General features: G+C 45.6%; 1 protein-coding gene across 2 annotated transcripts in view; it reads left to right on the top strand.

The window, feature by feature from the left end:
* Positions 1–13,102, top strand: part of RMDN1 (regulator of microtubule dynamics 1) — a 104,275-nt gene that overhangs the window by 54,727 nt on the left and 36,446 nt on the right. For both annotated transcript variants that reach the window (XM_030216232.1, XM_030216225.1), the window contains exons 5-6: positions 906–995; positions 8,605–8,660. In XM_030216232.1, the coding sequence (XP_030072092.1) occupies positions 906–995; positions 8,605–8,660 (146 nt within the window). The remainder of the gene's footprint in view (positions 1–905; positions 996–8,604; positions 8,661–13,102) is intronic.

Here is a 13,102-nt window from a genome sequence, read left to right as displayed (position 1 = left end):
GGTGGTTAGCGTATCTGGGTTCAAAAAAAGGAAAAGTCCATAGTCTGTTATTGAGATGGACTCGAGGGAAGCCAATGCTTGCCCTGGGATTGGTAGCATGGAATGTTGCTATCTGGGTTTCTGACAGGTATTTGTGACCTGGGTTGACCATTGATGGAAGCAGGATACTGAACTAGATAGACCATTGGTCTGACCCAGTATGGCTGTTTTATGTTAATTCTGACCTCTGTGTTCTATGTAAAATGAGGCATCACTTGTGTGTGTGTTTTTCTTTCTTTTTTTTTTTAATTTGCCTCATTTGTTTATTGGGGTGACAAGTGACAGCCTTATTCAACAAAATTTTGTTATGTTGCATTTCCCCGGGCATGGTTCAACCCAGAGTATGTTACTATTATGTAACTCACTTGATCTGGTTTGTAATCAAGAAGAGTGGTTGAAGGTGGGTGTACATGAGCTTGGGAGACTGAGGCTTTTTAAAAGCACCTAAATGATCCATTGAAAGTATTTGTCACTGGAGCCACTCACCTGTGGTATATGAATGTGATTAATCTGAAAAGTATTGCGCTAAATGGATATCAAAACCTATTTGAGACACAAAATACCAGATTACATTGATGAGGACATTTGTCTAATTATGAACAAGCTGATTAATATGTTGACATGCTTGGAGTTTGCATGACACCATAAAATATTTAGCACTGGGCTAAATATTTTATGGTGCGCTTATCTGTTGGAATATACTTATAAATTCAACTATTACTTATTAAAGATAAGTCTTGAATAATAATATTAAAACTGACATGTCAAAAAGAAGGAGATTTGAACTGGCTTCATAAGAGCTCTCTTGATTACGTTTCCATTGAAGTTTGAAGGTACCATGCTTTTATTATTAATTTGTTTTTCAGTGGTATGCCATCTGCATCAGTGATGTTGGGGATTATGAAGGCACCAATACAAAAATTGCTGACTCCTATGTGATAAAAGGCCATCTCCAGGTAAACCTGTGAAGCACCAGCAGCTTTTAACTAGAATTCATTCATCTTGTCCTTGTGTTTAGAGTAACAGTGCCTCCTGACTTGGATACATTTAAGTGAGGCATTTAGGAGTAATTTTAGATGGCAAGAAGGAGATATTTTAGTCATTTACACACATAAGTAGGTACTTCACTGGTATATGACCTCTTCTAGAATAAAGACTAGCATAAAAGTACATGTCATGGTTTGATGACTTGTACTTATGTACTTTGCCAGTGGGTGTGTGCATAGGTGGACTGTAGGTGGAGCGCATATGTACAGGCGGTTCTAGGTCAGTTCCCATCTGGACAATTCCCACTGAATCAATTCCCACCACACTAGGGAGAACAATGCAAAACACACTTCCCTTTCCCCTTCCAGATCATTTGGGGGGGGGGGGGGGGGGCAGTGCCCCACAAACATTACATTTTACTCATCCCTTTCCTCTTCCAGACAAGCTACACCCATCCAAAAAAGAAAAGACTTGACTCACCTTCCTGCCACTACATGGAAAATGTAGCCTAAGCCCCCTAGGCACAGGAAACAAAAAGATTTTAATTGCTCCCAGGTTTCAACCTAATTCACAAATAAGTGAATAAATAAATAGGTAGAAACTAGGGGTATTCTTTGAACAGATACGATCAGACTTAGTAACTTTTGCCATGGGGCAGATATTTTTTTGGGGGGATTTCCCAGTGGCGGGGATTGACCATTCAAAAGGTAAAGAACAGGGGACACAATACACGAGGGGGAAGTTTCTCAAACTCATGCGAGAGCTAGACTTATTAGACGTCTGGAGGCTACAGCACCCGGGGCAAAAACACTTTACTCATTATTCACATGCACAACAGACCTATGCCAGGATAGAAGCGATCTGGGGTAGCCGTTCATTATGGGGGGCAATTAAGGGGTCTGAATTTGAAAGCATACACGCCTCAGACCACGCTCCTGTGTGGATGAAGCTGGGGGGGCTGGGTAAGGTCCAGGGGGGAAGGGTATGGAGACTCAATGAATCCCTGCTAGACACTGAGAAAGATTGTCAGGAAGTGAGAGATCTATTTGAAGAGTATTTAACATTTAATGATAATGAAGAGGTAACAGATGGAACCCTGTGGGATGCTCTTAAAGCTGTGGTGCGGGGACATTTGATTAAAAAAGGAGCACAACGCAAGAGAGAACAGGGGGCACAGGAAATGTTGATTCGACAAAGGTTGGCTGATTGCGAGGCTTTCCCATCACAAGGGGGGGGGGGGGGGGATCCCCAGGTATTCAGGTAACTACTTACCTGCAGAGCAGAATGGCAAAAGATACCAATTGGGAAGATGGAGTACCAACGGAAATTACTAAATAGATAGAAACTCTGAATGTTGAACACCTGTTTTAGTGACCCTTTACCAGGAGAAAAAAAACTCAGCACCAATATAACACATGCTAGGGTGTCCCTATAATCATCCCCTCAAAATGACACACTGATTACGATTTATAACAAATTACTGCTCTACATTTCAAAAGTTGTTCTCTTATTATACTTCCTCTGTGTACATCCGTATGCTGCAGAAGGGTATGAGGATCCTCCCTGTAAGCACCTGAAATGATATACTTCCTCCATGTACATCTGTATCCGTACTGCCAGGACTTCACTTTTTTACAAAAAGCCAATGCCACAATGCAACGCGACACACAGAGTGAATTATGGGATCGGTATACTTCCTCTGTGTACATCTGTATTCGCACTGCCAGGACTTCATCACAACGCAAGAAGTCCGATTTAAAAAAAAAAAAAAGGTGGAAAATGACCGGGGGGGGGGGGGGGGGGAAATTTCTGGGTGGGAACTGTCCCCCTTAAATCAGAATTGACCAGAGGTGAATTGCCGTAGGTGGGAATTGTCCGGGAGGAGGGGGGAATTGGTGGGTGGGAACAGTCCGGTGGGAACTGTCTGGGTTGCTATTTGCCAGATACTGTACAGGTATAAATTGTGGAGGGCCATTTTTGAAAGAACGTTCAAGTCAGAATTGGGACGTCGTGCTCATAACATCCAAAAAACCCTCCATCAATCTCGCAGCTGTTTTTGAATAGGAAAAGCGTTGAGGTTTCTTGTTCAAAAATACATGACAGCATCCAAAATAAACAGCCATTTACCAAAATAAAACATCCAAATTATGAATGCCAAAAAAAGAAACAGGGACAAGGACATCTATCTAGCAGCATTTGTACAAAAATGGCCACAAAGACATCCTGAAAAATCCAAAGAGAATCCACGTATGTGGAGTACTCAAAAGATCCCATGAAATAACTCAAGAAATAGATTAGAGTGGGACCTGGATGCATGAGAACCCCATACAGAGGGAAATATTTGGGGTTTTCTCTTTCACTTTATTAAGATGAGGCAAAAAACAGCTAAGGTAACATCATTTGACTCAGATACACCTTCCAGCCACCTTCTTGAATCAAGCAAAGAAATTCTATCAGTTCTCCACAGGAAAATGGATACAAAATAAATCACAGATGGTATTGTACACTACAGTCCCTGAAACAGATGGTGGTCAAATTAACTGACCGCTTCTGGTGACCTTGCAGGAAAACAGGAACATTCTCCCATATGTGATGGAGATATTTTGTGATTACCAAGTTATAGTCTGAAGTGACTTTATGGATACACAAAAGAACTGATACAATGATATACCACATTTCTGTTGTTTTTGCAACTATATTCAAAGCGGTTTACATAGTATATTCTGGTACTTATTTGTACCTGGGGCAATGGAGGGTTAAGTGACTTGCCCAAAGTCACAGGGAGCTGCCGTGGGAATTGAACCCAGTTCCCTAGGATCAAATTCCGCTGCACTAACCACTAGGCTACTCCTTCACTCCATGGACCTAGTACTGATTTTGTTGGTTTCTATAGATGGCAAGATCTTGAAAGAGTGAAACAGATTTTATGTTGCTTGTCCCCAGAATAAGCAGTGGGTTTTCCCAAGTCCATCATAATAATGGTTTATGGACTTTTCTTTTAGGAATGTGTCCAAACCTTTTTTAAAACCCTGCTAAGCTAACTACTTTTATCACATTCTCTGGCAATGAATTCCAGAGCTTAATTACATGTTGTGAAGAAATATTTTCTCCAATTTAAATTTACAATTTAGTAGCTTCATTGCGTGCCCCCTTTTTGTAAAGAGTAAACAAGCAATTCACTCAAGATTTTATAGACATATTGCTTTGATAAAAAAATAAAAGAAGCTCCATGATGCGACTGCATCTCGAATACTGTGTGCAATTTTGGTCACCGCATCTCAATAGTGGAATTAGAAATGGTACAGAGACAGGCAACGAAAATGATAAAGGGAATGGGACGACTTTCTTATGAGGAAAGGCTAAAGTGGGTAGGGCTCTTCAGCTCGGAGAAAAGATGGCTGAGGGGAAATATGATAGAGGTCTATAAAATAATGAGTGGAGTGGAACAGGTAGAAATGAATCGCTTGTTTACTTTTTCCAAAAATACTAGGACTAGGGGGCACGCAATGAAGCTAGAAAGTAGTAAATTTAAAACAAATCGGAGAAAATATTTCTTCACTCAGCATGTGATTAAACTGTGGAATTATTTGCCAGAGAATGTGGTAAAAGCAGTTAGCTTAATGGAGTTTAAAAAAGGTTTGGCTAGCTTTCTAAAAGAAATGCATAAGCCATTATTAAGATGGGGAAAATCCACTGCTTATTTCTAGGATAGAACAAGTGCGTGAATGTTTTGTAGATAGTGCTTTTCTTAGTAGGGAAGTCTCATAAAATCGCCGGGGTTAAATTATACATGCCCCTGTTTCGCGATAGAATCATCGACTTACCCTACCTCCCTCCTCTTTAGTGGTAATATTCTGATGTTTCTAATCTTACTGTTATATGTTAACTTTTTTTGTATCTTTTATAACTTTTTAACAACCACCAGAGGTATGACTATTCTCGCTACAACATACACATCAGGAGCTTTAGTGTTTGAACAATCTGACCATCTTGACAAGGCTATATATTTTACTCATGAAAAAGCATAACTTAGCTTAAATTTTGAAGTGCGGAACTCTCCCCGACAGGTGCCTGTTTCGCGGCTTTCTCAAGGGGTTGCTGGTGCACTTATCACCTAGACAGCCTGTCCTTGAGTGAGGACAGGCTGTCTAGCTGATCAAGGACAGGCTGATAAGTGTGCCAGCAACCCCTTGAGAAAGCCGTGTTGTGCGAAACAGGCACCTGTCGAGGAGAGTTCCGCACTTCAAGATTTAAGCTAAGTTATGCTTTTTCATGAGTAAAATATACAGCCTTGTCAAGATGGTCAGATTGTTCGAACACTAAAGTTCCTGACATGCATGTTGTAGTGAGAATAGTCATACTTCTTGTGGTTGTTAAAAAGTTATAAAAGATACAAAAAAAGTTAACATATAACAGTAAGATTAGAAACATCAGAACATTACCACTAAAGAGGAGGGAGGTAGGCAGTGGTGTGCTGGAGCCAGCTCGCAAGAGCCGGTTGTTAAATTTTGTTCCGACTTGCGAGCCGGTTGTTACTAAGTGCGAGCCGGCTCTCCTTCCACCCTCCCTCCGGATCCGGTCCCTCACCTGAGTCACCCTTGTCCATCGAATTCTTTGGAGCAGGCAGTCTTGCCTGCCCGCTGCCGGCGCTGACCCTCCCCCGCTGCCGGTTCACTCTTTAAAAATGGCTGCCGAGACTTCCAGAGGCGGCCTCGTGAGAGTTCTGCTGAAGTCTTGCAGGCCGCCCTTGTAAATCTCGGCGGCCATTTTGAAGAGCAATTCGGCAGCGGGGGAGAGTCAGCGCCGGCAGCGGGCAGGCAAGACTGCCTGCCCCGAAGAATTCGATGGACAACTCAGGAGGGGGTGGCAGGGGAGAGAAGGGAATCGCTGGATATGGGTGACTGGAGGAGGAAGGGGGGCAGGGGAAAGAAGGGAGTCGCTGGACACGGTTGGCTGGAGGAGGAGGAGGGGGGCAAGGGACAGAAGGGAGTCGCTGGGCATGGGTGGCTGGAGGGGGGGCAGGGGAGAGAAGGGAGTCGCTGGGCATGGGTGGCTGGAGGGGGGCAGGGGAGAGAGGAGAGTCGCGCTGGGCATGGGTGGCTGGTGGGGAGGGCAGAGGAGAGAAGGGAGTCGCTGGGCATGGTGGCTGGAGGGGAGGGCAGGGGAGAGAAGGGAGTCGCTGGGCATTGGTGGATGGAGGGCAGGGTAGAGGGTTGCTGGACATGGGTGGATGGAGGGGAGGGCAGGGGAGAGGAGGGTCGCTGGGTATGGGTGCATGGAGGGAAGGGCAGGGGAGAGAAGGGAGTTGCTGGGCATGGGTGGCTGGAGGGGAGGGCAGGGGAGAGAAGGGAGTCGCTGGGCATTGGTGGATGGAGGGGAGGGCAGGGGGAGAGAAGGGTCACTGGACATGGGTGGATGGAGGGCAGGGTAGAGGAGGGTCGCTGGACATGGGTGGATGGAGGGCAGGGGAGAGGAGGGCCGCTGGGTATGGGTGCATGCAGGGCAGGGGAGAGGAGGGTCGCTGGACATGGGTGGATGGAGGGCAGGGGGAGAGATGGGTCGCTGGACATGGGTGACTGGAGGAGGAAGGGGGGCAGGGGAGAGAAGGGAGTTGCTGGACATGGTTGGCTGGAGGAGGGGGGCAAGGGAGAGAAGGGAGTCGCTGGGCATGGGTGGCTGGAGGGGGGCAGGTGAGAGAGGGCAATCGCTGGGTATGGGTGCATGGAGGGAAGGGCAGGGGAGAGGAGGGTCGCTGGACATGGGTGGATGGAGGGCAGGGTAGAGGAGGGTCGCTGGGTATGGGTGGATGGAGGGTATGGGAGAGGAGGGTCGCTGGACATGGGTGGATGGAGGGCAGGGGGAGAGATGGGTCGCTGGACATGGGTGGATGGAGGACAGGGGAGAGGACGGGAGAGAGAAGAAATGCTGGAAATGGATGGAGGGGAGGGAAGAGTGAGGAAGGAGATGAGGGAAAAGGAAGAGAGGAGAAAAACTGCACATGGATGAAGAAAATAGGCAGAAGCTGGATCCACTGGACAGTCAAGTCTGCGGAGGACCAGAAATGAAGAAGAAAGGAGGAAAGGAAAGAAATAAATGGAAAGGAAGCCCTGGAAACGGAGTTAAGAGGACAGATAGCAACAGAATCGGATACTGGGCCAGCATGATCAGAAAAACAGTCACCAGACAACAAAGGTAGAAAACAAATCATTTTATTTTCATTATAGTGTTTGGAATATGTTCACTTTGAGAATCAGGTGCTCAGCATTAAAAGTTTATATTTATTTACTTATTTATGGCATTTTATTGCACATTAAACATGAATTAGATTGGAACCTGGGATTATTTAATTTTTTTTTCCTGGAGTAATGCATTGCCACCCCCCCCCCCCCCCCCCCACCCCCAGGCTCTCTCCCCGGCTATAGCCAGCTCTGCAATTTGGGGGGAGGGCGCAGAGGGGGAAGGGGGGGGGCGCAGAGGGGGACTGGGGAGAGAGCCTGTTGTTAAACATTTACCAGCACACCACTGGAGGTAGGGTAAGTCGATGATTATAACTATCGCGAAACAGGGGCATGTATAATTTAACCCTGGCGATTTTATGAGACTTCCCTCCTAAAAAAAGCACTATCCACAAAAAATTCACGCACTTGTTCTACCTGTTCGAATGAGGTATACAAACCAAGTAGTAGAACATTGCCACTGATAGTTGACAGTATTTCCAGGATAAGCAGCATAAAACGTATTGTACTGTTTAGGAATCTTGCCAGGTAACCTGGATTGGCCACTGTTGGAAACAGGATGCTGGGCTTGATGGCTGACCCAGTATGGCAACACTTACGTTCTTATTGGTGGCATGGTCACAGCTCATACCTTCATTAATCTCCTGCATCAGAGAAATGGAATGTTTAATTTTCTTCCAGCTACCCTGGAATGTTCATATCTTAAATTGAAGGCAGGAAGGGTGAGAGTTCATTTTATGCTGTGTCTCTTTCTGGGTAATATGCCACTTAGTGGAGAAGTAGTTATACTATGCACCTTTGATAAGGCAAAGGACTGATTAAAAAGTGAGATTTCAGATTTCGTTGTTATTATGAATTCTTGTGATTTACTGTGGTTCATCTTCACAGATGCCGTTTATTGTTGATTTTGATTTCTTTGTTGTTGGGGGTAGTGAGAATGAATGACTGAAACTTAGTAAGAATGAGCCTAGAAAGAACTTCAGGTAGGACAGCTGCTATTGAAAGCAAGTCTATAACACTACAAGCAACCACACAGTGAAATACAGGTAGATGTAAGAAGAAAAATATCCTAATATTTAATTATGATCCAGATTGGTACCTGCTCCTCATGAAGAATTTCCCACCTACATATAAAAACTACATTGAATGGTAATTTGAGAAAAAAAACAATATGCCATTTGGTTTATCTTGCATTTTAGGGAATGAGTTCTTCAATTTCTCTTTCAACAGAGCATGATTCTACAGGCTAGACTCACTAAAGCTTTTCTCCAGTTTTGTGTCTAGGGGAAGAGAAGAGACTTTGGTGAATCAATCTCTAAATATTGTCTTTCTCTCTTACTAGAAAGCCATTGAATTAAACCCTTATGATGCTACCTCCTATCATCTTATGGGCCTTTGGTAAGTACTGTACTGATCAAACATTTTGCATTTTGTAGCCGAACTGTATACTGCGGTTGCCACGTTAGTCCACTTAGACATGTAGAAATAAAGGTGATACATTTTTATTATGCTAACAACATTGCGTCTAGTGTTTTGAGAGTTATATTTCCTCTCTCTAAGGACAAGTAGGCCATAATGTTCTCACAACTGGGTGACGTCATCTGATGGAGTATAGTATGGACACTGTCTAGCATATTGTCTCTTTAAGAGGCCGTTGGCAGCATCCCATCCCACATGCGCGTGCAAGCATAGGACCGGCATTCTTCAGTTTTCTGCAGAGCAGAGAGGTCATGTTTGTGGTCTTGTGGAGCTAAAAACCCTTTATAGCACTATTCAGTATTATCAGCCAGACATTAAAATACAGACTATGTCTAACTTCAACTTTCATGTAAAGACTTGTTGCCTTCAGACAAGAAGGACATTGCTAGACATTGTCAAGTTTGCAGATGGACAAAAGGAATAACTTCACATTGTTTATTAGAACAATTACTTCATGGTCGAAACAACCCTGCCTTATGACACAAGTGGCACATTGTTTTGGTTCCCCAAGTCATAACATCAGGGATCTCAGTTCCTCACTCTGACCTCCTCCTTCAACCTCCAACTGAGCTCCACCACCCCTACTCACCAAACTGGCCATTGTCTTGACCTCGTCCTCTCCTCTACCTGCTCACCCTCCAATCTCTGTGCCTCAGCTCTTCCTCTCTCAGACCATCACCTGATCACCTTCACACTTCATCATCCTCCCCCTCAGTACCGCCCAACACTAACCACTACTTCCAGGAATCTCCAGGCTGTCGACCCTCCCACACTATCCTCTAGTATCTCTAATCTCCTTCCTTCCATCATGTCCTCCGAGTCTGTCGACAAGGCTGTCTCCACTTACAATACCACTCTCTCCTCTGCCCTGGAAACCCTTGCACCGTCCATCTCCCGCCCCACAAAGCGTACTAATCCCCAGCCCTGGCTGACCCCTTGCATCCGATACCTTCGCTCCTGCGCCCAGTCGGCTGAACGCCTCTGGAGGAAATCTCGTACCCAAACCAATTTCATTCATTATAAATTCATGCTATCCTCTTTCCAGGCCTCCCTATTCCTTGCCAAACAGGACTGTTATACCCAACTGACTAATTCTCTCAGCTCTAACCCTCGTCGTCTCTTCGCCACCCTTAACTCCCTCCTCAAAGTGCCCTCCGCTTCCACCCCCCCCCCCCCCCCACTCTCTCCTCAATCACTGGCTGACTACTTCCGCGACAAGGTGCAGAAGATCAACCTCGAATTCACCACCAAGCCTCCTCCTCCTCTTCACCCTTTAACCCACTCCCTCAACCAACCAACCCAGGCCTCCTTCTCCTCTTTTCCTGATATCACCGAGGAGGAAACCGCCCACCTTCTTTCCTCCTCGAAATGCACCACCTGTTCTTCTGATCCCATCCCCACCAGCCTACTCAACACCATCTCTCCTACTGTCACCCCCCCCATCTGTCTTATCCTCAACCTCTCTCTCTCCACTGCAACTGTCCCTGACACCTTCAAGCATGCTGTAGTCACACCACTCCTCATAAAACCTTCACTTGACCCTACCTGTCCCTCCAACTACCGCCCCATTTCCCTCCTGCCCTTCCTCTCCAAGATACTTGAACGCGCCGCTCACAGCCGTTGCCTTGATTTTCTCTCCTCTCATGCCATCCTCAATCCACTTCAATCCGGCTTTCGCCCTCTACACTCGACAGAAATGGCACTATCCAAAGTCTGTAATGACCTGTTCCTTGCCAAATCCAAAGGTCATTACTCCATCCTCATCCTTCTCGACCTATCCGCCGCTTTTGACACTGTCAATCACAACTTACTTCTTGCCACACTGTCCTCATTTGGATTCCAGGGCTCTGTCCTCTCTTGGTTCTCCTTTTATCTCTCCCATCGTACCTTCAGAGTACATTCTCATGGATCTTCCTCCACCCCTATCCCTCTGTCTGTTGGAGTTCCTCAGGGATCTGTCCTTGGACCCCTTCTTTTTTCAATCTACACCTCCTCCCTGGGCTCGCTGATCTCATTTCATGGTTTCCAATATCATCTTTATGCTGACGACACCCAGCTTTATCTCTCCACACCAGACATCACTGCGGAAACCCAGGCCAAAGTATTGGCCTGCTTATCTGACATTGCTACCTGGATGTCCAACCGCCACCTGAAACTGAACATGGCCAAGACCAAGCTTCTTGTCTTTCCACCCAAACCCACTTCTCCTCTCCCTCCACTCTCTATCTCAGTCGATAACACCCTCATCCTCCCTGTCTCATCTGCCCGCAACCTCGGAGTCATCTTCGACTCCTCCCTCTCCTTCTCTGCCCATATCCAGCAGATAGCCAAGACCTGTCGCTTCTTTCTCTATAACATCAGCAAAATTCGCCCTTTCCTCTCAGAGCAACCACCCGAACACTCGTCCACTCTCTCATTACCTCTCGCCTTGACTACTGCAACCTACTCCTAACTGACCTCCCACTTAGCCATCTATCCCCCCTTCAATCCGTTCAGAACTCTGCTGCACGTCTTATCTTCTGTCAGGACCGATATGCCCATATCACCCCTCTCTTCAATTCACTTCACTGGCTTCCGATCAGGTACCGCATATAGTTCAAGCTTCTCTTACTTACCTACAAATGCACTCGATCTGCAGCCCCTCCTTACCTCTCTACCCTCATCTCCCCTTACGTTCCTACCCGAAACCTCCGCTCACAGGTCAAATCCCTCCTCTCAGTACCCTTCTCCACCACTGCCAACTCCAGGCTCCGCCCTTTCTGCCTCGCCTCACCCTATGCTTGGAATAAACTCCCTGAGCCCAAACGTCAAGCCCCCTCCCTGCCCATCTTCAAATCCTTACTCAAAGCCCACCTCTTCGATGTCGCCTTCGGCGCATAACCACTATACCTCCATTGAGGAAATCTAGACTACCCCAACTTGACATTTCGTCCTTTAGATTGTAAGCTCCTTTGAGCAGGGACTGTCCTTCTTGGTAAACTGTACAGCCCTGCGTAACCCTAGTAGCGCTTTAGAAATGTTAAGTAGTAGTAGTAAGTAGTATCAATGAATTTGTTGTGCTAGACTTTGAGGCTCATTTCTCCCAAGAAATGGTATAAGAAGCCTCTGCAAAGACATGAAGTTATCTAGATCAGTTATCCGAAGAGCTGCAGTTAGAGGAACAGATAACTACAGATCCGAGCTGCTGTGCCATGGAAACATCCCAAGGTCAAACACAGCTCTGATTGCACCTGCCTGCACTTCTAGTCTTCCATGTCCCGAGAGACAGCTCCCTGCCAGCGTTCATCTTCTCTTCAGCTCCGGTGTCCATGAGATCAAGAGAGAGAGAGAGGACTCTTCTTCATTGGTCAGGTTGTAAACTGTCTTTTATCATAGTGCTGGGGAAGTTAGTGGTCCATACTTTACAACCAAATGTACTAAATTATGCATTCTCTTTACCTTGTCTTGATAAGTACATAACTACTCATTGCTCTGCTATCAGTTTAGGTATTTAGTATCTGTACATTATCTCTGACTTACGCTGTTTAACCTGCTGCCAATAATAAATTGCCTTCCATTTTTATAATATCTGAGTCTTGTGTCGTTCTCTTATCAATATACATTTGGGCTATGGATTCGGATCTATAGTTAGGGAACATATAGTTGTCTACCAAATTACCTATCTGTATATCAGAGTGCTCCCTTGGACTATGACTCAGAGATGCACAGATGAAGAACTGGAACCCCACTGTCTGTGCATATTGTACCAAAGAAGGTGGATTCCATTTATAGGATCCAAAAGGCTCCCAGATTAGAGAAGGCCCAGTTGCTTCACCACTCCATGGTAGTCAAATCTTCTCTCAAAAGGGCTAGGAGTTCCAGGACACATGCCTTGGCTACTCCGGGCAGGGAGACCCAGACAGTGGATTTCTTTAGGAGAAAAGTATTTCAGGCCTTGATGCCATTTCCTGGATCCAGACCTACAAGCTCTATATGAGCCTTTAATTGAAGTCCCATGGTGAAATTTGTTCTAGGCTTTGTGGATACTCTCCCATCAGAGCAGGCTACAGAGCTTCATCAGCTATCTACAGAACAGGAGTGCAGGACATATGTAGCCAAGGGCACTTTTGATTTTGTGTCCAGGCTCTCTGCATTGGGTGTGGGGATGCACAGACTTTCATGGCTACGTGTCTTGAATCTTGAACCAGCAGTTCAGAAGAGAGTGGCGGACGTTCCTTGCCAGGGAGATAACATTCTGACACCATGAAGTCTCTCTCCCGACAACCTCCTTCTGCATCCACCTCTTTTCAGAGGTTTTCGGCTAAAAGGTTTTTTTTTTTAATATTTATTTATAATTTCAATTTTTCACAAGTATTCAATCT

The sequence above is a fragment of the Microcaecilia unicolor genome, chromosome 1 (assembly GCF_901765095.1).
Source record: "Microcaecilia unicolor chromosome 1, aMicUni1.1, whole genome shotgun sequence".
NCBI lineage: Eukaryota > Metazoa > Chordata > Amphibia > Gymnophiona > Siphonopidae > Microcaecilia > Microcaecilia unicolor.
Note: the sequence above shows the minus strand (reverse complement) of the source record. Positions and strands in the feature narration are given on the sequence as shown.